This window comes from Onychomys torridus, chromosome X (assembly GCF_903995425.1).
Source record: "Onychomys torridus chromosome X, mOncTor1.1, whole genome shotgun sequence".
Lineage (NCBI taxonomy): Eukaryota > Metazoa > Chordata > Mammalia > Rodentia > Cricetidae > Onychomys > Onychomys torridus.
In genome coordinates this window covers 31,828,474-31,855,221 of record NC_050466.1, presented here as the reverse complement: position 1 = coordinate 31,855,221, position 26,748 = coordinate 31,828,474, and the positions used below count along the sequence as shown (strand labels likewise).

At 41.3% G+C, this 26,748-nt stretch overlaps 1 protein-coding gene across 4 annotated transcripts in view; it reads left to right on the top strand.

Moving 5' to 3' along the window:
* Nucleotides 1–1,178: 1,178 nt before the first annotated feature.
* Hs6st2 (heparan sulfate 6-O-sulfotransferase 2) overlaps nucleotides 1,179–26,748 on the top strand; it is a 279,069-nt gene continuing 253,499 nt past the window's right edge. For 2 of the 4 annotated variants that reach the window (XM_036175229.1, XM_036175228.1), the window contains exons 1-2: nucleotides 1,179–1,699; nucleotides 2,497–3,015. In XM_036175229.1, coding sequence (XP_036031122.1) covers nucleotides 1,269–1,699; nucleotides 2,497–3,015 — 950 coding nt within the window. In that variant the 5' untranslated portion in view covers nucleotides 1,179–1,268. Of the gene's footprint in view, nucleotides 1,700–2,319; nucleotides 2,379–2,496; nucleotides 3,016–26,748 lie in introns of those variants that run through there. The other 2 variants (XM_036175230.1, XM_036175231.1) reach the window with 2 other exon arrangements.

Genomic DNA, 26,748 nt, shown 5'->3' with positions numbered 1-26,748 from the left:
GAATCTAGACGGGACTAGGGATTCTGAGGAGAAGGGCAGGGACCCCTTCCTTCTTTAACTAGCCTCAGACTCATGTGGTACACCTCGGCAAGAGTTGCAGGTAAACAACATCTGGTATTTGGAGTTGCCCAAAGGTTTCTACATTTTAGCTTCACACTAGCCTGCTTGGTTAAAGTGGAGGCATTATTATTAGTCTTATGTGATAGAAAAGAACACTGAGCCAGAGTTTCTGTAAGGAACTGAAAAAATTCCAAGGACTCCTGGATCAGTGCTCTACTTGCTGCTTCACCACACAGCAAGGGAGATAATGTCTGGAGATGAACATCCCTGCACTGGCATTCAGCTTACAGCATCCTCTTCCAGTGGCCCCAATGCCAATGGTACTACTACTTTGAAACATTGCTGTTAACCCGCACCACTTTTGTATCAGTTGGGCTGGGAGTGCATGTTCTGTGCTTTCCAGTGTCTTCATGCACTGCAATTTCCCCCTATTAATTAGATAGGAAACGTCTGGGTCCCAGGTTGTCAGGGGCCTTGTTCTGAAGGAATATCCATTTTCAAATTCTTGCACCTCCGGGTCTCCCAGCTGAAAAGAGCCTTTTGGACAACTGGGCTTGATAATAATCACATACATATTTATTGAGAGACATGCCCTAATTATGAAAAAAAATGGTTGGATAGTTCGGGGTTTCTGAAAATTAATCCCAGTGTTGTGCTGTGTGACCTTGGGTATATATCTAATTCTCTCTGGGCTTCAATTTCCTCATATAGCACGGCATCTTGAATAAGATGGTCTCTCTCTGATGTGGTGCGTAGTTATAGATTCATTCATTCAATAAACAGTAGTGAGTGAAATCTTTCTGCAGGGGGGGTGGGCTTGGTGCAGGGGATTGATTCAACAGTGGAGAGGAAGAAGGGCCAGTGTGCTTTGAAAATGCTCAAAATCCCCCATGTAAGGTTTTTTTAGTCATGCTTTATTTCCATGCTGACTTACCTTTTCAGAAAATACCCCCTCTTCCGTTGCAGAATGGAAATTGGCAAAGAGAGAGGGAAAAGGTCCAATTTGCGCCTTTGCTATTTTAAGGGAGGTTGAAATTACGAGCCAAAGTGGAGTGATGCGCTCTCTGGAGTGACCTCCGTTCTCCAACACAGGAGAAAACCCAGGTCTTTTGCCTGTGAAGTGGCTGGGGCTCTTGGGCGCGAGGCATTATTATATAAATTCAAGCTCGCTCCTCATCCTTAGTACCCTGAGTTGCCTGAAGGGGGGAATGGCACTGCCTGCGTTTGCAGCCCGGGCGCTCCGGCCGCCGCCGTTGCAACCGGAGCAAGGAGCGCCCGCCTGCACCACCTGTCCTCGCCGGCATTCCAGAGTAGAGGCTGAATTGGCAGCAAGCCGGCCCGGGTCAGTCGCCGCCTCAGTCCGCGCCGGCCCTCCTAGGGGTGTGTCTCTGGGATTCAACTCCCCGCCACTCCAGGACAAGCCCCCAAAGGCATTTTCTTCCTTGGCGGGAGCCTTGCGCGCTCCGCTCTTCGCGCTGCTGCCTCGAGGCCGCCGCAGGCGGATGCACGACCTCAGGCGACGCTGGGACCTGGGCTCCCTCTGCCGGGCCCTGCTCACTCGGGGCCTGGCAGCCGTGGGCCACTCGCTCAAGCACGTGCTCAGTGCGATCTTCTCCAAGATTTTCGGTCCCTTGGCCAGGTACGTGGTGGGCGAAAGTGGGGTTCGCTCTCTGGGTCCAGGGTAAGCTGGGGCGGCGGGAGGAGGGAAGGTACTGAGTGCGGAGGGCAAGGCTCAAAGTTCCAGCGAGCCTGCTGTGACCGGTCTGGGGGACTCCGGACTGGCTGAGAGCGCAACTGACCGCGGTGTGGCTTCCTCCCCGCGGTTCCGCGGGAAAGGGTAGCGCAGCCTCGGCTTGCAAAGTCCTGCCGCCCGCGGTCTCCTTCCCTCCCTTCCAGGGGAACCCCCAAAGCCCAGCTCACTCCCAGCGGCCACCCGGTAGGCACGGGACACGCGCCAAGGGAGCCCGCGTTTCGGGTCGGCAGCTCGCGCACGCGGAGGGGACTGGGGTCCGGAACACAGGAGAATCCCATGGGCCAAGCGGGATGGGGATGGGAGCTGGAGAGAACAGAGCGGGAAGCACCCGGTGCCGGATAGGGGTGGGCGTGAGTTAGGGAGTGGAGAGACCGGGACAGGAGGGATCCTGCGAGGAACGAAACACCGCGGAAGGGATCCGGGGTTCTTCCGCGGAGGAGGGGGCCAACGGCCAGCGGGATGGAGTCGGGGTGGAGGGGGGGGTGCAGCAGAAGCCACAGCGCTGAGCCTGCCGGGAAGGAAGGAAGCGGGGAAGGGCGCCGCCGCCTCCGTGGTGGAGTACTCGGTGAGGACGGGAGGGGAAAGGGGCGCAACGGTGGCGCCACGGGGAGGGGGCGGTGCGGGAGCAAAGCGAGAGCGGGCCGAGCTGCGGGATTGACGTAACGAGCTTGGGTTTCCCCCAGCGTCGGGAACATGGATGAGAAATCCAACAAGCTGCTGCTGGCTTTGGTGATGCTCTTCCTATTTGCCGTGATCGTCCTCCAATACGTGTGCCCCGGCACAGAATGCCAGCTCCTCCGCCTGCAGGCGTTCAGCTCCCCGGTGCCCGATCCGTACCGCTCGGAGGATGAGAGCTCCGCCAGGTTTGTACCCCGCTACAATTTCAGCCGCGGCGATCTCCTGCGCAAGGTAGACTTCGACATCAAGGGCGATGACCTGATCGTGTTCCTGCACATCCAGAAGACTGGGGGCACCACTTTTGGCCGTCACCTGGTGCGCAACATCCAGCTGGAGCAGCCATGTGAGTGCCGCGTGGGGCAGAAGAAATGCACTTGCCACCGGCCGGGTAAGAGGGAGACCTGGCTCTTCTCCAGGTTCTCCACCGGCTGGAGTTGCGGGCTGCATGCCGACTGGACCGAGCTCACCAGCTGTGTGCCCGCAGTGGTGGACGGCAAGCGCGATGCCAGGCTGAGACCTTCCAGGTGAGTGGCTACTTCTCAGTGGGTCAACTAGGGATGGGAAAGGCTGTGCCTGCAGTTGCTGGGGACCCTAAGCACACTTTAGCGCTGTGAGTGTCAAGTTCTTAGATGCTAGGTACCCTAAAGCCTATCTTTGCAGCGCTATGGTGCTGTCAGGAAGCTTTTGGGCTCCAGCCCGGGGTCTGCCCATCAGAAGGTTGGCCTGCCCAGTGCTTGGGAGTGAGTGTGGGGAAAGTGGCCTGGCTGCCTGGAATGAGCATCCCCAGCAGCCGCCGCCAGGACCGCCAGGACTGCTTACTACTCTCAGAGCACTAGAGAGCCCTAAAGAATTGTGCTCCACAGGCAAAATCTCTGGGTTTATACTCTATCCTCTTCTCTCCTCTGCACCTGGTTTGAAAGCCCAGTGCTCTTTCTCTGCTTGGTGATCCTTCCCAGTTTCCTACTCCCACATTCTCTTTCCCCTTTTAGTTTCTGGCTTTCTCTAGTGGAAAATTCTCTGCCCATCTTGTCTGCTGTTGGCTACTCCTTCCTTCCTTTTCCTGGTCTTTCTCTTTCCATCGTCTGTCTCTCTTCCCACTTTTCTTCTCTCTTTTTCTCATCTTTCTGTTATTTCCTGGGTTCTATTGTCTTCCCACCCCAGGCCCCACTTTTCTCTGGAGAGTGGGTGTCATTTTGCCACTGTTTGCTGACACTCAATGAGGGTTCTCAATTCTAATCTTGTGCCCCTCACTGCTGCCCACACTGAAGTGTCTACAGTGCTTTTCAAATATGAGGGGGCACATATTTGGTGACTGGCTGGAAAGGTGCGGTAGACCCTGCACAGGGCTCAGGGGCTTGAGGAGTGCTAGGATTTTTTTCTGAAGCACAGAAATTCCATAACTTAAGCACCCATGGCCAGCTCTGGTTCTGGGGGACTGGGAATGATGCAGAAAAAGCTGATTTATGAGTAGTCTGTAGTCAGCAGGGCATTTTCTTCCCTCTATGTGCTATGGCCAATTCCTGGATGTCATAGGATTGTGTGAAGTGGACAAAAGGAGCTGTTTTGGAGTGAAATCAATACACCCAGGGCTATTGTTCTACAGAGCTTTTGAAAAAAAGTATCTAGGCTGGGGCAGAGAGTCTACGAATGAGTTAGTTGCAGGGAGTGGAATTGGGGTCTTCCAGTGGGCAAGGGCATGGTCATGTGTGTCTTGCTTTGCCCATTTTGGTGACGTCATGGGCCTTCAAGGGTGCTGCTGCTGTTTTTGCCCACCTGGACCCGTCTTGCATTTCATATCTCATGGAGACACTCATTCAGTTTCCTGGCCAAAGTGGTGCTTTGCAGGTGGCTGTTAAGAATGAGCTATGGGTGTGGTTTCTTCTGTCTAGCTTCAGCAAAGGGAACCTCTGGTTTTCTGGTCACAACCTCAGTTTACAGTGTCTTTTCTCAAAGGCCGGAGGTCTGGCTGAATCCTTTGAACTTTCATTTTCTTTCTATACTAACAGATTTGTTTTCCCATCTCTAGAGAACCTTGGTCACAGGAAGGCTGAGCCTCAGTTCATGGCAAGAATTTTGTAAGTCATTGTCACAACAGCATTGTGGTGTTTAAGAAAGTCCCCTCACATTTGACAGTACTGTGAATGATCTCTTAAGCTAGCGAAGCTTGTAGATGTACTGAGGGATGGTGATCAAAGCAATCTTTGGGGCAAAAGTGGACTTCTACACCTACAACCATGGTGGGGAAGTAAAAGAGAAGTCTTAACTGCCGTGGAAGCCATAGCTTTGTCTAGCGTTTGTATATGGCATGTGTGCCTTTTCCAGTTCTTTTGGACATGTAGGTTGGGATGTGATGTCTGCAAATGTACTATTAATGTGGTCTGAATAATATCTTAAGTAGTCATTGTCCTTTTCCAGGTTCCTTCAGATATAATCTATAGGATAACCAGGACTCACTGGAGCCTCTTGGGTTGTTCCCAGTTGAAGCAAAATTGTAATGCAATATGATTTTTCTCAGGCATTAAAAGGGTGATACCACAGTGCCATCTAGTCTAATCAAAGAAGAACCACGTTTGGAAAAGTAAATTGATTATACAGTATTTATAAAAATGAAGTAAAATTTCCTAGAGAAATACAATATCATATCAAGGGCACCTTTATTATTTCTTTTCTTTCTACCCATCTCCAGGATTATTCAGTGATAGTCAGAGGGATACAAAATTTTCCAGAATGGTGACAGATCCCTGCTTGCAGGATGAGTTCTGATAATGTGTGTGCATGCATGCATGCATGATTGCACATGGGAGATGAAAATTTAGTAGTCAAGGCAACTGCACGGCTAGTGACTCTTGAGGTGAGATACTAGTCTCAGGATTACAGAATACACCTCTGGAGTTTCCTGGTAGAGCAGCCTGTGTAGACAGAACATTCTGTTTTGTAATGTGCTTTCATATTGTCTTGCTATTTCTCTGAGAATGCATATTGTCTTTTGGAGGAAGGCACACAGGACAAGAATACTCCTTTTTATCAGAAGACACTGAAATCCAAAGAGGCTGAAGGATTTCTCCAAGGTCATTGAGATCTTTGGTGACACTGCAGAAATCTGCCTCCAGTTTTGTCTGATTCCATACACTTTGATATGTTGACAATACCTCAATGAACAGTATCATCAAAACACAGTGAGGTATTTCCTACTAGTGATTATAAATGTTAGCTGATATTGCTTTTGCCTCCATTATTACTGTTATCAGCCATTTTATACTTGCAGCTTTAGGCGAATGGTTAGTCCATAGTTGCCACCCTGCCCTAAGAAGATTGGCTTTTTGTGTCAAGAAAGCTTTATTCTCAGTTGGAGTAGGTCTTGGGGCTAGATTGCTGTGAAGCTTCCTTTTATGGTGGAAATTTCTGTAAAGCTAAACAGGATGGAGCTAGATTGGAGGTATGGTTGGTGAGTGCCAAAAGGAGCCTTTCACCCACATTAGGGTTACCAAGAGGGCCTATGGGGCTATAAGCAAGTCCCTGAATCCTTCCTTCCATCATTGCAGCATCTGAAATGGTTTCATACCTCTAGAGATGGTAAAGTGCTTGGGTGATATATAATAATGTTGAATAGAAATGACTGATCATATTGTTTGGAGGGAGGGAGTAAAGGAGGGAAGAGAGGGAGCTAGGGACAGAGCCTGAGAAAAGCTCAACTTGTTTATTAAACTAATATTTCCTAAAAAAAAAAAAATAGAAGTTGTGTTTCATCCATCTGTTTGCCAGTATGTTGCCTGAGGTCAGAAAAGAGTTCTGCTCATTTTAGAATTTCTAAGACCATTTAAAAATGTATCAAAACATTGTTGCACACCAGCTGTTCAAATTTCCCAGTTCTACAGGCTTTTCCCAGGCCCAAACTTCCTACATTTATAGCCAACTCTAGTGTGTCAGTTGGTCTGTGGGAGGAATTCGAAACTGCCAAGAAAGTGCACAAACCCTGTTCTTCACTTGGTAGGGTGCTGGCTGGTACCCAGGAGATGGGTGTGGGCTCAAGGCCCACGGGGCTGTATGGAGTCTCAGAATTTGCATATCTGCACAGTCTAGATTTTAACATCTCTACAGTCTTAGCAGCCACATGGAAGGATAACATTAAAATATGGCAGAATATTATTGATAGGAATGAACTAAAAGGTTTTTGTTTAGATCTAGAAAAGCTTTCTGTTTGGGGTAGCAGCCATTCATTTATAAATGTGATGAAAGCTTTATATTTCTTTTAATATGGTGGCTTTATTTTGAAAAAGCTAGAATACAGTTCATGTGCCTGGTCATCCTTTGCATGTTCTTACTTGTATTCCCTCTCTTTATTGGTTTTGCAGCGAAACAAGAGACAGGCGTGTGGTGCAAGATGAGGCAGGGAGAGAATGAATTGTTACAGCCAACCATGTGTTCTACCAGGCTGTCACCTTCACTTATTTGAAGATGTCTCTCTCTCTCTCTCTCTCTCTCTCTCTCTCTCTCTTCATATATCTATCTATCTATCTATCTATCTATCTATCTATCTATCTATCTATCTATCTATCTATCTCTATCTCTCTCACACACACTCTTGCTCTTATTTTATGTGTGTGGTGTTTTGCCTTCATGAATGTCTATTCACCATGTGCATGTCTGATGCTCTCATGAGCCAGAAGAGGGTGTTAAATCCTCTGGGACTGGAGTTACAGATGGTTGTGAACCATGTAGGTGCTAGGAATTGAACCTGGTCCTCTGGAAGAGCAGATAGTGCTCTTAACCATTGAGCCACTTCTCCAGAATTGATGCCTTTGGTTAGTTTATCTGTTGGTAAGAGCTTTTCTGTTATTTATAGTCACTGATATTAAATACCCAATAGAAGCAACTTAAAGGAAAGAAAGTTTTCTTTGTGCACCATTTCAGAGGGGAGTTCATGAACTCTTGGCTCCATGTGCTCTGATAGGATATCAAGGCAACAGGAACAGGTGGCGGAGGATTTTTCTCACCTCATAGCAGACAGGAAGGAGTAAGGTATCCCTAATGTTCTGTCCTCTGTGACCCCTTTCTTCTAGCTATGCCTCATCTCCTAAAGTTTCTACCAGTTCCCGAAATAGTACCACCAGCTGGGAACTGGGCATTCAAAAGTTGAACCTGTGCAGGAAAATTCATATTCAAACTATAATAAAGAGCAGGATGATAGGTAGTGGTGAAAGAAATCATGAATGAGAGGGAACAACAGCACGTGTAGAATTCTAGCTGGATTTGTTAGTAACTTTGTGTGGATCGCTAACAGACTGTTTCATCTTCATTAAGATTCCCAAGTTTTCAGGTAGTACAAAATGTTACTCAGAGTTATCTTCTGTTGATAATCCAAGGTTCCTGCCATGATGTGTCAATTAAAAGACTAAAGATTGTTTTTTATGGGTATCAGTTGTCAACTGAAATAGTATGAAATGACATTAAGAGAATATGCATCTTTTCCCACTGTTGCTCATGAAATAAAATTTTGTGAAACTGCCCATTATATTCCAGGGAAGACATGCTCTCATCGAGCTGGCACTTTAGATATTTTAAAAAGATGCGTTTTGTTTGAAAACTATCTGAAAACCAGTAATGTTTTAAAAATGTCAAACATTTATCAGAGTATATTAAAAACAGACCTTTTCATTTGTTGTGTGGTAATTTAGATCTAATCTATAAACTAGCAGATGTAATACTCATGGCCCTGTTGTAGTACCAGCAGTTGAAGAGATTAGAGTCAAAGCAGTGCCAAGAAAGCCCAGGTCATCCTCTTCAGCATAAAACCCTTAAAGGTTGCCATGTGAGGTGTAGAAATGTGTAGTATGGATAAGATGGTTGGGGGAAGACTCCATGAGCTGAGAGGTCCTTTCCTCTTCCTGGCCTGCTATGTGTTCTCTGTAAAATGGAACATTTAAGCAAGATGTTTCCCAAGGCCCACTCCTTTAGAAAGTATGAAAAGGAAGAGATCCATTTGAGAAGGCCCATGGGACAAGGAGGTTGTATTTAGGAGAAAGGAGTCACTGTAGCTAGACATAGCATCCTCTTGGCAGTATGGAGCCAATGGGAATTATGAGACCAGGTAGCCTGACCTTGCTAGGAGCCTGACATAGAGAAGGTTCTCATTTGGGGAAGTAATGACTGTGGAGGTAGATGAGGGTGAAGCCCCACCATAAGTAATTTGGAAATACGATGAAGAGTATGAACCAATGTGAGTATGAGAACGTCTTAAATGGAAGAGTATAAAAAGCACAAAAAGTAAACAAAGGCATTTAAAGTTCATTTAAAGGTACCTTTCTGATTTCTGGTCTCCAATTGAGATAGTATCATAGATTAAAACAGAGAGGTTGAGTAGACATGTGGTTTGGTATAGGAGAATGCTAAGGCACAGTGTCTGATGCTTGTTGCCTAGACTCCTAGTAGGCAGGGTTTGTAAGGAGATGGGAACTGGGGCTCTGGCCCTGGTTGAAGCTTAGTGGTGTATGTGGGAATCTGTGAACCCAGTTCATCTGAATTCACAATTGGCATTATTATTTAAATGATAGCTGCAATTCACACATGGGACTCTTGGCCAAAGAAAGGAGGTTTGAATAAAGTAGAAGATAGACAGTTATGATTACATAAAAATGAGAATGTTCATCTGTCAAAAGAAAGAAAAAGGGAAAGATGAAAAGGCCTATGTCAAACTCATGAAAATATGTGCAACAATTACAACAGACAAAAGGCTGCAATCCTTTCTGTACAAAGAAACCCTATGAATTGATTAGAGAAACAAAGGGCATGTCCAGACAGTTTAGGACATGAGGCCCACGACTAGTTTGCAGACATGGAAAAAAAAAAGACTCAGTCTCCCTGGTACTAAAGAAATGCAAATAGAAGCATTTAAACTTAGCACAACTTCTTTTAACTCTCTAACTAACCCTAACTCAGAAATATAAAAAGTAATCTACATTACCACCAAACCAAAAACAGAATATTAGTAGCCAGTGCTGAGAATGATATATATCAAAATTTTTATAAATTATTGTTGTGAGTATAAGTTTGAATATTCCTTTTGGAAATAAATTAGATAATGTAAACATAGAATATTAAACGTATTAAACTTCTTCACTAGAGAGATATATATTGCTCAGTAGTAGAGTGCTTGACTAGGATGTGCAAGGTCCAGGGTTCAATCCATAGTACCACAAAAGTTTTTCTTTAACTCAAGTTATTTCCTGTGATTTCATTGAAACAAAATCCCCACCCACATTTGTTTCCTCATTTATTTATTTATTTGGCAAATATTCATTGAGTAACTGTTATCATCACTAAAACTTTATGCTTTGGGCACTATGATGAACCAGGTAGACTGTCCCTGCCTCTGTAGAGTGGAAAATAGTTAAAAGCTAATTAATTAAAGGATCAGTAGAGGAGCATGGGGAGGGGGAGGGGGGAGTACAAGGTGTTATGAGAACAGTCTCAATTGAAACAAGAAGTCCACACAGAAAAGAATGCTTTAAGAATGTCAGTGAATTCACTTTGAGGATTATTATTGCAAAACCATGTAAACGTCCTGTTATAAAGTATGGGAAATGCTAGTGACTCATTACTAAGCAGAACCTCATAGAATTATGGAACCAATAAGACTAAAACTGTTTTTTTTTCTTTTCTTCTTTTCTCTTCTTTCTTTTTTAAAAGCAGAGGAGGAATGGGAGAGAAGTAGAAAAATTTTTCTATCTCTACTAAACCTAAGCAATAAAGAATACAGACAGGAAGAAGACACACTAGGATCTTAAGAGATAGGGAAGTGATTTGTTTTTCTTATTCTGATATTCTGAGGGTTTTTAATTTCATTCTCAAGTATATCAATTTGATGCTAAAGGTAAACATAGCTGGGCTGATAACACACACCTTTAAACCAGAGGTGAAGGTAGGCAAATCTCTGCAAGTTCAAGGCCAGACTAGCCTAAATAGTGATTCCTGGGTTAGCTAGAGTTACATGGTGAGATTTTGCCTCAAAATCAAAAACAAAAACAAAAACAAAAACCAAATAAATATATAGTAAACAATACCAAGTCTTTAAGACAAGGTTTTTCTGTGGCTGTGATAAATGTGTCTAAATTTTGCTCCCTAAAGACTATCTGTGGTTATACTGGTAGCTCTTAATGAGGAGAGTAGCTTCAGTCCAGTCAACCCTCCCACTGAAAGGCAGAGGTGCTAAGTCCAGATTAGTCTAGCACTGGGTGCTGATTTTTCTCCTAATTGGCTACTCTATTTCTGACATTCCGTGGAACTCTATACCAGCATAGCCTAGAAATGTCTAGGCAAATTGCTATTGTTTCTTCTTCACTGAAAGACTCAAGGAAACCGGAAACTAATACTTTTCCTCAGTTGGAATTAGGAAGCTTCATTTTGCTTGACCATGGCTCTTCAAGATTAATTAGAATATTGGCCTTCATGGGACTCTTTAAGTGAGCTGATCACCTAGCCAGAAGAGCAAAGACTAAGTTTGGTTAAGGTTTAGGATGTTAAACGTCTATGAGAACTGGCATTAGTTAGTGCATGTGTTGCTTTCTTTAAGGAAAGAAAGTTCTATAGCTGGACAGCCTTCTTAGAGCAGTTTCACTGTATTTAATTAGACATAAATGAAGACCATTAGAACACTTTATTTCCTAGCTATTCTAGATGTCTATAGTCTACCTCTGTATACATCTATCGAGGTGCGTACTCTTACTGTTGAACCTCCACTGAGACTACGCCCAATGTAGAAGTTATTTTGACATTATAAACTATGTCATTCATGGGCAAAAAGCTAATATTGACATTCCATAACAGAAAATAAGGTATTTAGTGACTGAGTTTAGAAAGAAAGGCATGAATGGGAATTTTTCTTTTTCCATTAAAGGATAATGAATAATCCACTTAATGGTACATGTCATGTAAAACAATGCCATTGTAAGTTTAGGGAAATATTTGTCTGAACTTCAGTAAAATATTTATTAGCAAGAGAGCTTTTCTCACTCTACTAGGTCTTGTGCTGTGCAGATTATTTAGTTGGTCTTATTGCATTCATTTGTTATTTCTGCCATTTTGCCTCCTATAACAGTGCTGAAAACTTTGACACATTTCAGAGTATTACACTAAATAAATCTGTCTTGCACATTCTACTGTGCTTTTTCTGGAATATTATAAATATTCAAATATAGGCATACATGCAGATTCAAAATAAAATTCAATACATGCAAATTTTGCATACATTTCTTACTTATAACTTAGCAATAATTTTGAACTCATTATCCTATGATATAAATATATCAAATGTGAGCTCATGGGAATTACCAATAAATATATTTTTCTGATTAAACTGTGGGCTTTTTTTCACTGACAATTTAAGCTTCAATTTTGAGTTATAAGAGAATAATTTGCACTTCATTTACTCTAAATTGTCAAGAATTGCACTCTTCCACAATGTAAATGTCTGCAAAGAAGATTTCTTATTCAGTTTGATTGGTTTTTAAATTTTACTAGCAGAGATGCCCTAGTGAGTCTGGGAGAACTGGGCTGTTGCTTGTGATGAATTTAGTCCTGGTGAATCACTTCCATGTACTTGTCTGTGGAAGCACAGAGCAATTGAACTGTGCAGTGTATTGATTTATATCAGATGGATTAGCCTGTGTGCACCATCCCTTGCATAAATTGACTTTTCCCTATTGTTATTGGAATTTTTAGGGTCAAAGACTGGGTTCTGTTAACTCCAACAACCTAGATTCATCCTCAGTATGCCAGTGAAAAAGACAATAGCGAAAAACAGAAGGAGATTTATTTAGTACGCTCAAATTGTGAAGAGGAACAAAATAAAAGGGGTCAGGTGATCCCCATAACTCACATTCAGTGTATTGACATTTTTAGGTTTAAATAAAGGGTAAGAGGTATGCATAATGAAGCAGTCCTAGTCAAGATGTGGGGACGCAAGTCCTTGACACACCATTGTCACTGCTCAGGTCTGTTATTTGAGGGTTTCTGTTAGGATGTCAGGACTATATGACATCTTTTCATGTGAGGCAAGGTCCTTTTCCTTCTCTGGCTTGAACAATTCCCTTTTTGAACCATAAACTTCCTGGAGGAAATCTTCTTTGGGGTCTGTTATTGCAATACTCTGATCGCAAAGGGAGGGCAACAAGGGCCTGACTTAGAATGTCTTCTCTCCTCCAAGGATAGTTCCAGCAGAACTGTACTAGTAAAGAGGACAAATGGTAGTAGAGCCTCAGCTCTGATTCTCAAAGAGTGAACAAAACAAAGAGACTTAGAAAGTCACTAGGATATCCAGGTATGACTGTGCATTCCTGTAATTCCTGCACTGAGGACACTGAGGTAGAAGGATTGTTGTGACTTTAAGGAGGGCCTAGGTTACAGGTGAGATTGAGACCAGCCTAGGTACTACATAGCAAGATCATGTCTCCAAAAAAAAGAAAAAGAAAAAAAAAATGACATGGATGATCAAGTTACAGCTAGTCAACTCAGAAGAAGTGTAAAAGGGCCCTTTTTATGATGGAAGCCAACTCATCTGTTAAAAACACAGATTATCACAAGGGATAAAGGTACAAAATTCAGCTGTACTTGAAGGACTGTAATAGATAATTATGCAAACACTAACCAGAAGGAAACTGATGTAGGTGCACAGATATCAAATAAAATAGACTTTAAAGCAGAACCATTCTTGGGAATAAAAAGAAATTAGCAAACTACAAATTCAATTTTCAGATAACTACATGCTTGCATAGAGTTAACACTTAATGGTGATAAGGAGAAATTATGACATCTATTGATTTCTTCCAAAAATCAATAGACAAAAATTACAAAAATGCAGAAAAATTGAACCACACAATAAGCAAGCTCAACATAAAAATATATAAATATGCAAATGTACATGCACCATACATACAGCTAATACACATATTTACATCAAACTGAATAATTTTTTCTCAGATTTCTAGAATATTTTGAAAATATTCTGTGTAATAAATCCTAAAGTTAGTATTGACAAACTTGGGTAAGGAAATAACATTCTTAAAAAAAAGATTTCTCATTTAGTGTGTGTGTGTCTATGTACACATAAATGCAAATGCCCATGGAGACCAATGGCATCAGATCCCCTGGAACTTGTCAGTTCAGGTCCCCAGGCAGTTGTGAGCTGCCTAATGTGGATGCTGGGCCTTGAACTCAGGTCCTCTATAAGAACAATACATGTGCTTTATTTTTATTTTTATTTATTTATTTATTTTGAGATAGAGTCTTTATAATACTCTAGTCCTGGCTGCCCAGGAGCTCATTACATAGACCAGGCTGGCCTTGAACTCACAGTGATATTTCTACCTCCACCTTCTGGGACTAAGGGTGTGTACCACCATGCCTGGCTACAATGCACATTATTAACCTGATCTCTTCAGTCCCTAAGAAATAATCTTAAGGCCTTATTATTTATTAATTGGTTGTTGTCCAGCAGTCTAGCAGGCACAGGGCACTGGATTATGGTTGAGTGAGGGCATGCAAAGGATCATTAGTAGGTGGGTATTATTAATCTTTCACAGATTATGGCAAGTTTCTTAATTTACAGGCAAAAAGTGAAGAACAGGCAAAAAGTCCAAGTGAAGAGCTGTACAGTACTTGTTAAGTCCAGGTAGCTTGGCCTGATTGGTGGTGAAGATCTACCACCATTTTGGAGTGTATGCTTAGCCAAGCCCTGAGCAAGGAGCATTACATATATTTTTTCATTTAATTTACAGAACAAACCTTTGAGAGAGATGTTTTTAAAATCTACTTAAAGATGAAAAAAGAGGATTGTAATCTGTCATCTATCTATCCATCCATCCATCTATCTATCTTTTATCTATCATCTATCATCTGTCATCTATCAATCTGTCTGTCTAACATCTATCAATCTATCATCTACATCTATCATCTATCTATATCCCTCCCTCTCCCCTCCCCCCCCTCTCTCCTAAATCTAATCAGCCAGTCAGTATTGGAGCAGTATATAAAACTATTCAGAACACCTGGTCTGCCTTATAGATTTCTGTGTTTAGAAGCAGACTGGAGACTTGATGTGACTATTAGGGATATTAGGACCGTAATTAACTGCTTTTGAAAATACATCTTGTTTAATGTTTAATAAAGGGGACCAAGGAGATGGCTCATTTGGTGCTTGCAGGATAAGCATGAGGGCATGAGTTCAATCCCTAGCACCTGGATGTGGCCCCACATTGCCTGCAATTCTGGTCCTGAAGAAACAAATGGGCGGATCCCGAGGTTTACTGGCTGAGTTGGTTAGCTCTAGTTTCAGTGAGAGACTATGTCTCAACACATAAGATGATTAAGGAAGATATTGATTTCAGGCCTTCTTATGCATGCTCATACATGTGTTTACCACTCCATATGTGCATACACAAGAACACACACACAATGTTTTTAAAATGTTGTTCTTTGAAGTGAACTCTGCTATTTATTTTTTCCTCTCTTAAACAAATACTCAGACAACTAACTTATTTCAAATGCTTTCAAGACCAGGTTTTAGAGAGGGTTAAAGGTTGTAAGGTGTGTTGGTCATGTGAATTTTCTTTTGTTACTGTAACAAATAATTAAGAAAAACAACATTTGAGAGACCTCATCTTATGGCAAGATCACTCTACATTCTTCTAGGCCATGGAACAAAGCAGAGGAACAAAGTTTTTTACCCTATGGCATCCAGGCAGCAAAGAGGCACACAGAGACAGGAAGAGGTCAAGGACACAGACAGAGTACCTTCCTAGGATGTGCCTCTGGAGACCTGCTTCCTCCTAAGTCCCTCACCTCATTATGAAGCCCCAAACCATGAATCTTTAGAAGACATTTTTCTTAAAAAACGAAAACCATAACACTGGAGAAACTTTGTGTATGTGTGGTTTTGGTTTTGGTTTTGGTTTTTTGAGACAGAGTTTCTCTGTGTAACAGATCTGGCTGTCCTGGATCTTGCTCTGTATACCAAGCTGGCCTCAAACTCACAGAGATCCACCTGCCTCTGCCAGCTAAGTGCTGGGATTAAAGGCATGCGCCACCACTGCCTGGCCAGGAGAAACGTTTTTTAAAATGAGCTGGGCTTGGTGACACAGCACTTTCAGGCTGGGTACTCAGGAAGCTGACATGACTGTTCAAGTTCAGGAGTTCAGGGGCAGCCTGGGTAACATAACAAGACCCTCTCTTAAACAATCAAACAAAAACAAGAAAAAAGAAGAGGTTAGAGATATGGTTCCTTTTTTTTTTTTTTTTTTTTGTTCTTACAGAAAATGAGGTGTAGCAGGAATCTTACAGGTCGTATGAATCTTAAAGGTACTTGTTAATAAAATCAAACCTGAGGCCAGTTATTGGGGTGAATGCTGGAAGATCAGAGAAGCAGAACAAGCCACAGCTTCCTCTCACCTTGCTAGTTCCTCAGGTGATCCTGTTTCCTCAGGCTGGAAGCTTCTGAGTCCTCCTCCACATGAATCTCAGCTGAACTGTGTTGCTCCAAAGCCTGAATGCTAACCAACCAAATGCTTAACTAACTACATGCTTTACTCACTTAGTTCCTGGTCCTCATGCCTTATATACCTTTCTCTTCCTGCCTCCACTCCCTGGGATTAAAGGTTGGGTTTCTGGGATTAAAGTCGGGTCACCATGCTTAGCTGTTTCTAAAGTGGCCTTGAACTCAGAGATCCGATAGCTCTGCCTCCCAAGTGCTGGGATTAAAGGCGTGTACCACCACCGCCTAACTTCTGCTATAGCTTACTCTTCCCATTTTCTAGCCACCATTTTTGGTTTTGTTCTAGTGGCTGTCTGTTCTCTGACCCCAGATTTGTTTATTTCGGGGAACACACAATATTTCAGGGAACACAATACCCACCACATTTCCCCTGTTTTTGTCTAAAATTAAAAAAAGTTATAACTAATACAAGAAAAACTATCCAACAAGTATATACAATATGTACAGTCAAGAATTACATTAACAATGTCTAGTCCATTAACATTTGACAAATTCAGATAAAAACTCCATTATATATATTAACAATGTCCAGTCCAGTAACATTTGATAAACTCAGACAAAAAAATATTCATTACTTATGCTATTTAAAACAAATAGTTCCCTTTTTAAAAAGTAGATTCCATAATCTCCCTTTTTATCTTATCATATCCATATTCTCTCTTTTCATAATAGATTCAATAATTTACCTTTTGTCATCTTTCTCTTTTTAGAGTAGATTCAATGATCTACCCATTTATCCTATTATTTCTTTATCTTTTTTCTCAGAGTAGATTCAGTGATCTACCTCATATGTATATTCTCCTTTTTCTTTCTTTCTTTCTTTTTTTTAAACCTCAACTCTATTTTTGGGTTAATTGTCAAGTCCTGTATCATTTGTCCAGCTGCTACATAATGATAAAGTGCAGGGCTTGTTTCAAGTCCTTGTTCAAGTAGTCTGTCAGGCTGTATCATCTCAGCCAGTCATCTCGAAAATGTCCTGAGCAGTTTGTAGTCCAAAGTCAATCTTTCCATGGTGTTAATGGCTTTACCATAGTCCATGTGGCATCATCATTGTGGAGTCCCATCATCCTTTTAAGGTTTCAAAGTCACTGTTAGGCATGATCATGGTTCCCTTTAGATTTTTTTTTTTTTTTTTTTTTTTGTGCCTCCTCCGTGGTTTGGAGCAATCACAGTCTGATAAATGTCTGTCTCTCGGGACCATGAACGTTCTTCCCTAGAAGAGAAAATCTTCACAGCAATTTCTCCCCAGCATTTCTCTTGCCAACCTTTTCCAAACTGACCTTTGCTGATGCTTTCTTGTAACATGCTGGTCTTGGCAATTCTTCTCCGATCTTCCAGCATTCACCCCAATAACTGGCCTCAGGTTTGATTTCATTAATAAGAACTTTAAGATTCATGCTATAATGAGGCTTGTGCACTGACAATATGCTGTCCACTCTGGAAGATTTGTAAGGAGCCAAACACCTTGATTCTTCTGGAATGTTGCTGTTGTTTTATTAGTAATATCAGTATATCAGTTGCAGTGTCCTGAGAGCATGCCTTCTCTAAATGGCCATTGTTTTTGCTGCATTTGTTCTGTGTAGATCCAGTGTTTTGGAAGGAGTGTCACTGTGTTCAACAAGGGCAGTTCCTCTAATATGGAAGCAGAGGAGACTTTCTCTCAAAACCAGGAAAGATGAATTTGAGAACCTGTTCTTATCCTAGGATCTCATCAAGAAGCTAATATGAATGTATTAATGTATTTGGTTTCTGAAATAACTAAGTGATCGAGGGCAGCAAATTCTTCTAAGTGTGACTATCCCCTCCCCTTTGAAGAGGCAGCTTTAGAAAAGTGTCATTAAGTGAACATGCAAATTAGCAAAAGCCTACTAGCCTGGCAGGCATTATTAGTGTGGATGGCAAAAAAAAAAAATTATGTTGAAGGCATGGAAGAATGGTCATGCCTAGTACACCTGGAGGCGAGAGGAAGCTTGAGCTGGGGCCCACTTAAACAAGACAGAGGGCTGAGTGTAAAATTAACCAGTAGAATATGTTATGGTTGGTAAGCTGCTTGAGCTTTTTTTTTTTTGCCAAATATTGTACAGGCAATATTTGTGACTGGCCTTGATGCAGGTATGTTCCAAGTGTATAACTGCCCATGCTAGTTCATTAACACATGTTGAAATGAAGCATATGGGGCTGAATGGTGTGTACTAGGGCTATTTAAGAGAAACTAACTCATTAAAGATCATAATGAACATACAGAAATAATTTTGTGTATAAACATCACATACATTTGAGAATGTGAAGTTAAATTTTTTTTTTTTTTTTTTTTTTTAGTTTTTCGAGTCAGCATTTCTTTGTGTAGCTTTGCGCCTTTCCTGGCACTCACTCTGTAGCCCAGTCTGGCCTTGAACTCACAGAGATCTGCCTGGCTCTGCCTCCCGAGTGCTGGGATTAAAGGCATGTGCCGCTGCCGCCACCGCCGCCACCACCACCGCCACCAGGCATTGTCACATTTTCTTAACTTTAAATTATCCCCCTAGGGTTGGGGATTTAGCTCAGTGGTAGAGCACTTGCCTAGCAAGTGCAAGGCCCGGGGTTTGATCCTCAGCTCAAAAAAAAAAAAAAAAAAAAAAAAAGAAAGAAAGAAAGAAAGAAAGAAATTATCCCCATCTATCTTTTGCCTCTGGGCTTTTTTTTTTTTTTAAACTTTTCTCTGTTTCTGTATATCTTTTCTTTCCTTCTTACTCCTCGTCTGGTTGGGTGGTTGGGTGGCTGGCCCCTGAAGTGTTCCTCTCCTTGTTCTCTTGCTCCTTCTACTTCTCCTCCCAGATTTTCTCTTCCTAAATAGTCTCTCGGTCTGCCAGCCCCGCCTATCCTTACTCCTGCCTACCTATTGGCCATGCAGCGCTTTATTACACCATCAGGTGTTTTAGACAGGCAAAGTAACACAGCTTCACAGAGTTAAACAAATGCAATGTAAAAGAATGCAGCACATCTTTGCATCATTGAAACAAATGCTCCACAACATAAACAAATGTAACACACCCCAAAATAACATTCCACAACGGGATCTGACACCTTCACACCAATGTACATAAAATAAAGTTAAATAAATTATTAAAAATTAATTTTGAATAAAATGATTAGTGTGTATTAGGTAAAGATCCAAACTTGGCTTTTACCACCCTCAGTTTATTCTTTGTGACTTTGGAAGAAAGCAAAAAGCAAAAAGGACAAAAAAAGCAGAAACAAAAATAAAAACAAAAACCCCAACCAACTAACCTTACACAGCAAACAAGAAACAAAGGAGAAGAACACAAAGATGATATTAAGATCAGTAGAGGAGTTTACAACCTATTGGTAGCTTCTGTGTTCCTCACCATATGGGTGTATATGAAATCTGCATCTCCTTCTCATTTATATGTTTATGAAGTTAAAAAGATAGGCACAAGCACGCAAAAAATAATTAGGCAAGTGAGGTGTTTGACAATGTTTGGGGACTTAATGCCAATTAGAGGAAGTTTTTTTTTTTTTTTTTTTTTTTTTAAGCCATGCTTTCCTAATCCAATTGCCCCCATGCTTTTTGGTTTATGCACTTAGGGACAGAATCCATTTAAAGTGCCAGAATTTACATACATACGGCCTTGAGTGAGATGTCTGTTTATTCCAAATGATTTTTATTAGTGAGGTGCTTAGAGACCTGGATGGCATCAGAGATATCACTTTTTTTTTGGGTTCCAGAATTTCCTCCTGTGTAGTAAGGGGTTGAGTTTATTAATATTTAATAGATAGATAAATAGGTAGATAGATAGTAGATAGCAGAAAAATACATGTGTGGACTTGTGATAGTAAAGTATTATGATCAAAGATTTTTAATTAGCTGGTGGTCCATCAGTAAATGTGACTTTGAAGAAAGAGGAAAAGAGCATAGTGTGTTGGCTAGATGGTTCATTATGTGGAAAGCTAAAGGTATATAGCTAAACTATTTAATGGAGCCAGATTTGCTCAGCGCAGTTCAATGAGGGCATTTTGTGTCATAGGCACCTTGTCTAATGCCACTGTAGAAAACTGGCTCATAATTTCCTAGAGTTCAACCAAAAGCTGAATAAAAGGCTACACACTGGATTTGTATTCATGAAAGTCAAAGTCTTCTTCTTTAAATAATTTAGTTGCATTAGAGTGAATAAAATCGTGATTCTCTCCATCAAATGTCATGTTGTTTTGCCCTTTTTTTGAGACAGTCTTGTGTATCCTAGGCTGGCCTCACTCACTATGTTGCAGAAGATGACCTTGAATATCCTATCCTTTTGGAGTGTTGGGATTACAGATGTGTGAACCACCATTTATGCAGTAGGGTGATCAAACTCAAGGTTTTCTGCAAGCTATGCATGTACTCTACCAACGGAGCTACATCCTGGCTCTGTTTCTTTTAATGCCATTGTAGCAAGGTTACGTTCTAGTTTCCAGAGACTGAAGTGGAGGTCTTAGATTGTGAACTTGGGTGGTCTAAAGAATGTCACAGTGGTCATGTTTCCATGCTGACAACAAGCAGGTAGGTGACACTAAAGCCAGCTCTTTGGAAGCAGAATTGTTTTGATTAGCAGAGACAAGGTCAAGTGCCAAACAAAAACCAAAAACCAACTGAGTGCCATAACGCCCAAGGTGTGTGCACCCATATTGCTTTGGCTCTTGATTGTTTCCCAAGTTTAGCTTAGCAGACAGAGCCTAGGAAAAGAAAGAGCTTTCCTCAAAACTTCAAGGAGTTAGAAATGTAGAAGAAACAGGTGAAATATCAGAGGCTATTCTTGAATCTGAGAAAGAGAAATACAGTTGTTGCCATATGACAGAGTGCCCGTTAGTGATCCTGACTACCCCTTTCCAGATGTAGTCATGGCTTGCCCTCACTTTCCATGATGTATCAGTAGACCCTCATCTACTGCCTGGCATTTGAGAGAGGCCGTGGCCTGATGCAAACTGTGGCAGCACTTGTAATGAGAATGTCAGAAGTTAAGGTCTCAGTTGGCTTTCATTTCACTTGCTGGGTTCTCTGGTAACTACACATCGAGTTTCATACTGCCAAGCTGTTTTCCAGAATGATTGCACAGCATTTCACATTCCTATGTACAAGTGAGCCACTTTTTAAATTTCAGACATTTTGATAAGTGTGTAGTAATATTTCATTGTGGTCTTGCTTTTCTCTTAATGGTTAAATATGTTCAGCATCCTTTCACATGCTTCTAAACCATCTGTATGTCTTAGTTGACAATGTGTCTGTTTATGCCATTTGCCTTGATTCTGATTGTCTTTTTAAAAGATTCGAGTGTTTTTAGACATTCTCTGTACTATTTCTTTTTCAATCGCTTGTCTTTTTCATCTTCATTCAATATTTAATAAGTTATAACATCATCTCTTCCTTTTGTGAATCATGCTTCTGAATGTTAAGTGTGTAAGAATTCTTTGCCTGTATCTGGATATTGATTTATTTTCTCCTATGACTTTTCCCCCTAAAAGTTTTGCAGTTTTTACATTTAAAACTATGCTATACTTAGTTGTATTTATTTTTTGAAAATGAAAAAAAAATTAATTTATATGTATGGGTGCTTTGCCTGCACATATTTATATGCACCAGGAGACTAGAAGAGGGCATCAGATTTCCTGAGACTGGAATTGCAGATGGTTGTGTGCCATCATGTGAGTTCTGGGAACTGAACCTGGGTCCTTTGCAAGAGAAGCCAATGTGCTTAACCACTGAGCCATTTCTTCAGCCCAATATCATACATCTTTTCATTTTATGATATTTACCCCTTTAGTGTACAATAAAATTACTTTGAGTATTTATCTATTGCAGCATATACAAACACTTTACTCTTGCGACCAAATGATGTTCTATTTCATACATGCTTGTACCACATTGTGTTAATCTATTCACCATCTGATTTACATTTAAGTTGTATCAAAATTTATGAACATTTTGGTCAGAAAGCCAAAGTGCAGGCCATGTAAACCTGATGACCCAAGTTCAATGCCTGCATTGAAGGAGAGAACTACTTCTGAACGTTTTCCTCTATATTCTTGTTCTCTGGCACACTCATGCCTGTACATACACACATACAAACACACACACACACACACACACACACACACACACACCCCTATAAGTACATAAGGTGTGTGGAGGGAGAGAATTAAAACAATTATGAGTTTGTGAGGGTGCTGGAAAGATGGCTCTGAGGTCAAAGGTGCCTAGTTCAGTTCCCAGCACCCAGGTCAGGAGGCTAATAGCCTTCTGTTACTCTAGCTCCAGAAGGATAAAGTGACTTTGGCCTCCATGGGCACCTTTACTCATGTGCATGTGTACACACACATTTATAAATAGTAATAAAAATAAATGCTGGGCGGTGGTGGTGCATGCCTTTAATCCCAGCACTGGGGGGGTGGGCAGAGGCAGACGGATCTCTGTGAGTTCGAGGCCAGCCTGGGCTACAGAGTAAGTTCCAGGAAAGGTGCAAAGATACACAGAAAAATGCTGTCTTGAAAAGCCCAAAAACGAACCAACCAACCAACCAAATGAATAAAATAAAATAAACATAAAATTGTGAACATTTGTGTACAAGTTTTTATGTGCACACATCCTTTCATGGGCTTGAGTGGATATGTGCATACATTGGGACTGGAGTTGCATTTCTACATGAATAGAATTGCTGAGTCATATAAAGAGTCTATGTTTGACATTTTGAGAAACTACTCATTTTTCTGAAGCAACTACATTCCCATAGCAGCATGTGAGGTTTCTCATTTTTTGAAACCTCAGTGTTTATCATCTGCCTTTAATTGTAGTAAAATGGCCACAACTTACAATTTATCATCATTGACATTTAGGATATTCAATGCTGTGAAACCATCACCATTATCTAATTCATACTCTCAAAGTAAACTCCTTACCATTAAGCACTCATTTCCTTCCCTTTCCCTTCTCACAGTCCTTGGAAACCACTAACATGCTTTTTTTTTGTCTCTATGAATTTGCCAGCTCTGAATATTTTATACTAGTGCCATCACATCATATACGTCCATTCCTATATTACTTCTTTCACTTAGTGTAATGTTTTCAAGATTCATTGATATTGTACCACCTTTTTCATTATAGTTGTCTTATAATTATGCCATAGCGACTCAATGTGGGGCTCTTTGCATAATGTTATTAGTATATATCAATTGTGTATGATTATGACATTTCATTCATGTATATGATTCTTCTTAACTCCGATATTACTTGCATTTCTCACCATTTCCCCCGTTGTTTTTAATTTTCTTGATGGCTAATGATGTTGAGCATCTTCTCAGGTACTTATTATCCATTCAGTTAATTTCTTTGGAGAAATGTCTATTAATGTTCTGTGCTATTTTTCATTGTGCTTTTTCTTTTCAGCATTGAGTTAAATATTTCTGTATTCTAGATACAAATACCTTAAAGCAGGTATGCTTTTCAAGTATTTTTTTTGCCCGATTCAGTGGTTGTTTTAATTTATTGAAGATGTCCATTGTACAAAAGTATTTAAAATGTTGTTTGAAGACAGATTCTCACTATGTAATCCTTGTTGGTCTTGAATTCACAGTGGTTCTGAATTTAAAGTTCATTTTTGTGCGTATTGTAAGAGGTCCAACTGTATTTTTAAGAAAATAAATAAAATAATAAATTTATTTTATGAGTATGGCTGTTTTGTAAGTCTGTGCATCACATCTACACAGTGCTTGATGGTTCTTAAAGAGGGCATCTCATTTCCCAGAATTAGAGTTACAGAGGGTTGTGTGCCACTAAATGGGGGCTGGGAATCAAACCTGGGTCTCCTAGAAGAGTAGCCAGTGCTCTTAACCACTGAGCTGTTTCCTCAGCCCCTAACTATATGGTTTTCTATGTGTGCATAAGATGCCCCAGCACAGATTTTTTTTTTAAAATTGCATTACCTTAGCAGTGTTAAAAATCAATTGACCAGTGGAGTGAATATGGATTTATTTCTGGGATTTTAGCCTTCTATATAGGTGCCTTTATGCTAATATCACATAGTCATTAATACTACTGCTGATATTGCTTTGTGATTAGTTTCAAAATCAGATGAAATAACCATTTTTTTCTTTTGTTCTGTACATTGGTTTCATTATGAATTTTAGGAAAAGCTAGGTTGCCAGTTTCTGCAGAGAACCCAACTGAAATTTTCCTAGACATTGTCTTGAACCTGTGGATCAGTTTTAAGTAATGGTGTCCTAATAACAATATTAAGTCTTCTAACCTATGAAAAATTTTTTGCTTCTTTAGTTTTTAATGCTCTTCTGTGGATTTCAGATTGTAAATTTGGCATTTAAATATATCACACATTTATCATTTTGTTGCTGTTTTAAGTAAAACATTTTTGAGAGAGAACCTTGACCTCCCGATGTAGCCAAGGATAATTTTGACCCTGTGCTTTTTTTTTTTTTTTAAGCTGAGGACCAAACCCAGGGCCTTGCGCTTGCTAGGACCCTGTAAATTTTTTTTTATGCCTACACCTCTGGAGTTCTTGGATTGCAAGATTCACTACCATATTTAGCAGACTGAACTCAGGGCCTCATGTATGGTAGGCAAACATTCTAGCAAGTGAGCTATATCCTGAATCTTAGTATTTTTTTCTTAATTTCATCTTTGTATTGGTCATTGCTGGTGTATAGAAAGACAGCTGATTTTGAATATTGATCTTGTATGCTGCAACCCTGATGAACAAATTTATAAATTTTTAGTTTCAATCAGCAAGTGGATATTAGATTTTGTCATTTTTTTTCCATCAATACCTCTGGTATAGTGTTTTATGTTAATTGACTCTTGGGTTTTAAAACAACTTTTCATACCAGTTGGCTCTGTGTTGTTGGACCAAGTTTACTAGTGCTTTGTCGAAGCTTTACATGACCATCTATGCTGGCTAGTTTTATGTCAACCTGACACAAGCTAAAGTCACCAGAGAAGAGGAAGACTCATTTGAGAGAATGCCTCTGTAAGATAAGGCTGTAGGCAAGCCTGTTGGGCATTTTCTTAATTGGTACTTGATGAGGACCCAACCAATTGTGCCTGGTGTCACCCCTGCGTTCTATAAGAAAGCAGGCTGAGCAAGCCATGATGAGCAAGCCAGTAAGCAGCACCCCTCCATGGCCTCTGCATCAGCTCCTGCCTTCAGGTTCCTGCCTGTTTGAGTTCCTTTCTTGACTTCCTTTTGGTTTTTCGAGGCAGAGTTTCTCTGTATAACAGCTCTGGCTGTCCTGGAACTTGCTCTGTAGACCAGGTTGTCCTGGAACTCAGAGATCCACCTGCCTTTGCCTCCTAAGTGCTGAGATTAAAGGCATGTGCCACCACTACCATTTAATACTATGTTACTATGCTTATTTGGTTGTATTATATGTGAGTTTGAATTGGCCTTATTTACTTTCTACTTGATGCCTTTCCTTTTTGATTATTTTGTGTGTATGGATGTTTTGCCTGCATCTATATCTGTAAAGCATGGGATTCTCTCAGGTTTTGTTTATCTGCAGTGCCTTTGTATCAGTTTCATTTTGAAAGATGTTCTTGCAGGATAGATGAATTTTAGGGAAGAAGGCTCATGGAAAGATGGAGCTTGCTGGAGGAAATAAGGCTAGAAAATAGTACCAAAAGTTTAGATAGATGGGGAAAGTGTGGGGCTGGAAACATGGCTCAGCACTCAGGCAACTGTATGCTCCTCCACAGGATGGAGACTCACAACCACCTAGAACTCCAGTTACAGGGATCTAATGTCTTTTTCTAGCTTTCCTTAGAACCATGGTTTGATGTTTTGGGGAAGTATTAGGAACCAGAGAGGTTATGCACTAGGCTGGGGAAGGAAAAAGGAATGGGGAGAGAGTAAAAAAGCTGAGGATGAGGGCAGAAAACAGAAAGCCTTAGAAGAGGCTAGGAGGCTTTCTAAAGGATGGAAGGAGACTCAGTTGGATGGTAGGATGGTGGGAATGGACAGAAAGCTAGGCTGAAAGACAGGTGTAATATGGAGGTGAGCAGGAGACACAACAGGAAGGAAAGAGGGTGAGGACGTGAGCAGGAGGATGAGAGTGTGGAAGGAAGCTTTGGTTTGGCAGGATGCTGATGATAAGGGCACAGAGCACAGGGGAGGTGAAGAGAGCTCGGAGGGAGGGCAGAGGGCTCATGGAAAGGGGGGGCCACCTGGAGGAAACAAGGCTGCGAGTAGGGCCACAAGTTCAGATAGCCCCCTAGAGTCCGGGAGTGGATATCTGGGTCAGCACTCCGGACACTGCTCCTCCAGAGGACCCAGGTTTGATTCCCGGCACCCACATGGGGCTCACACCAAGCTGCAACTATATTCCCAGGGGATCTGATGCCCTCTTCTGGCCTCCCTGGAGTTCAGACCTGCTCTTGGTGGCAGAACATACACACAGGCAAAACAGCCACTCACACAATAAGATTTTTTAAAAAACTAAAAAAAGGCAGCCGGGCAGTGGTGGCGCATGCCTTTAATCCCAGCACTTGTGAGGCAGAGCCAGGAGGATCTCTGTGAGTTCGAGGCCAGCCTGGGCTACCAAGTGAGTTCCAGGAAAAGGCGCAAAGCTACACAAAGAAACCCTGTCTCAAAACAAAACAAAACAAAACAGGACAAAAACACATTTGGAGAGAGTATTTGAGCACTCTGTGTTTATGCTCTGGCTTTCTCACTGTTTG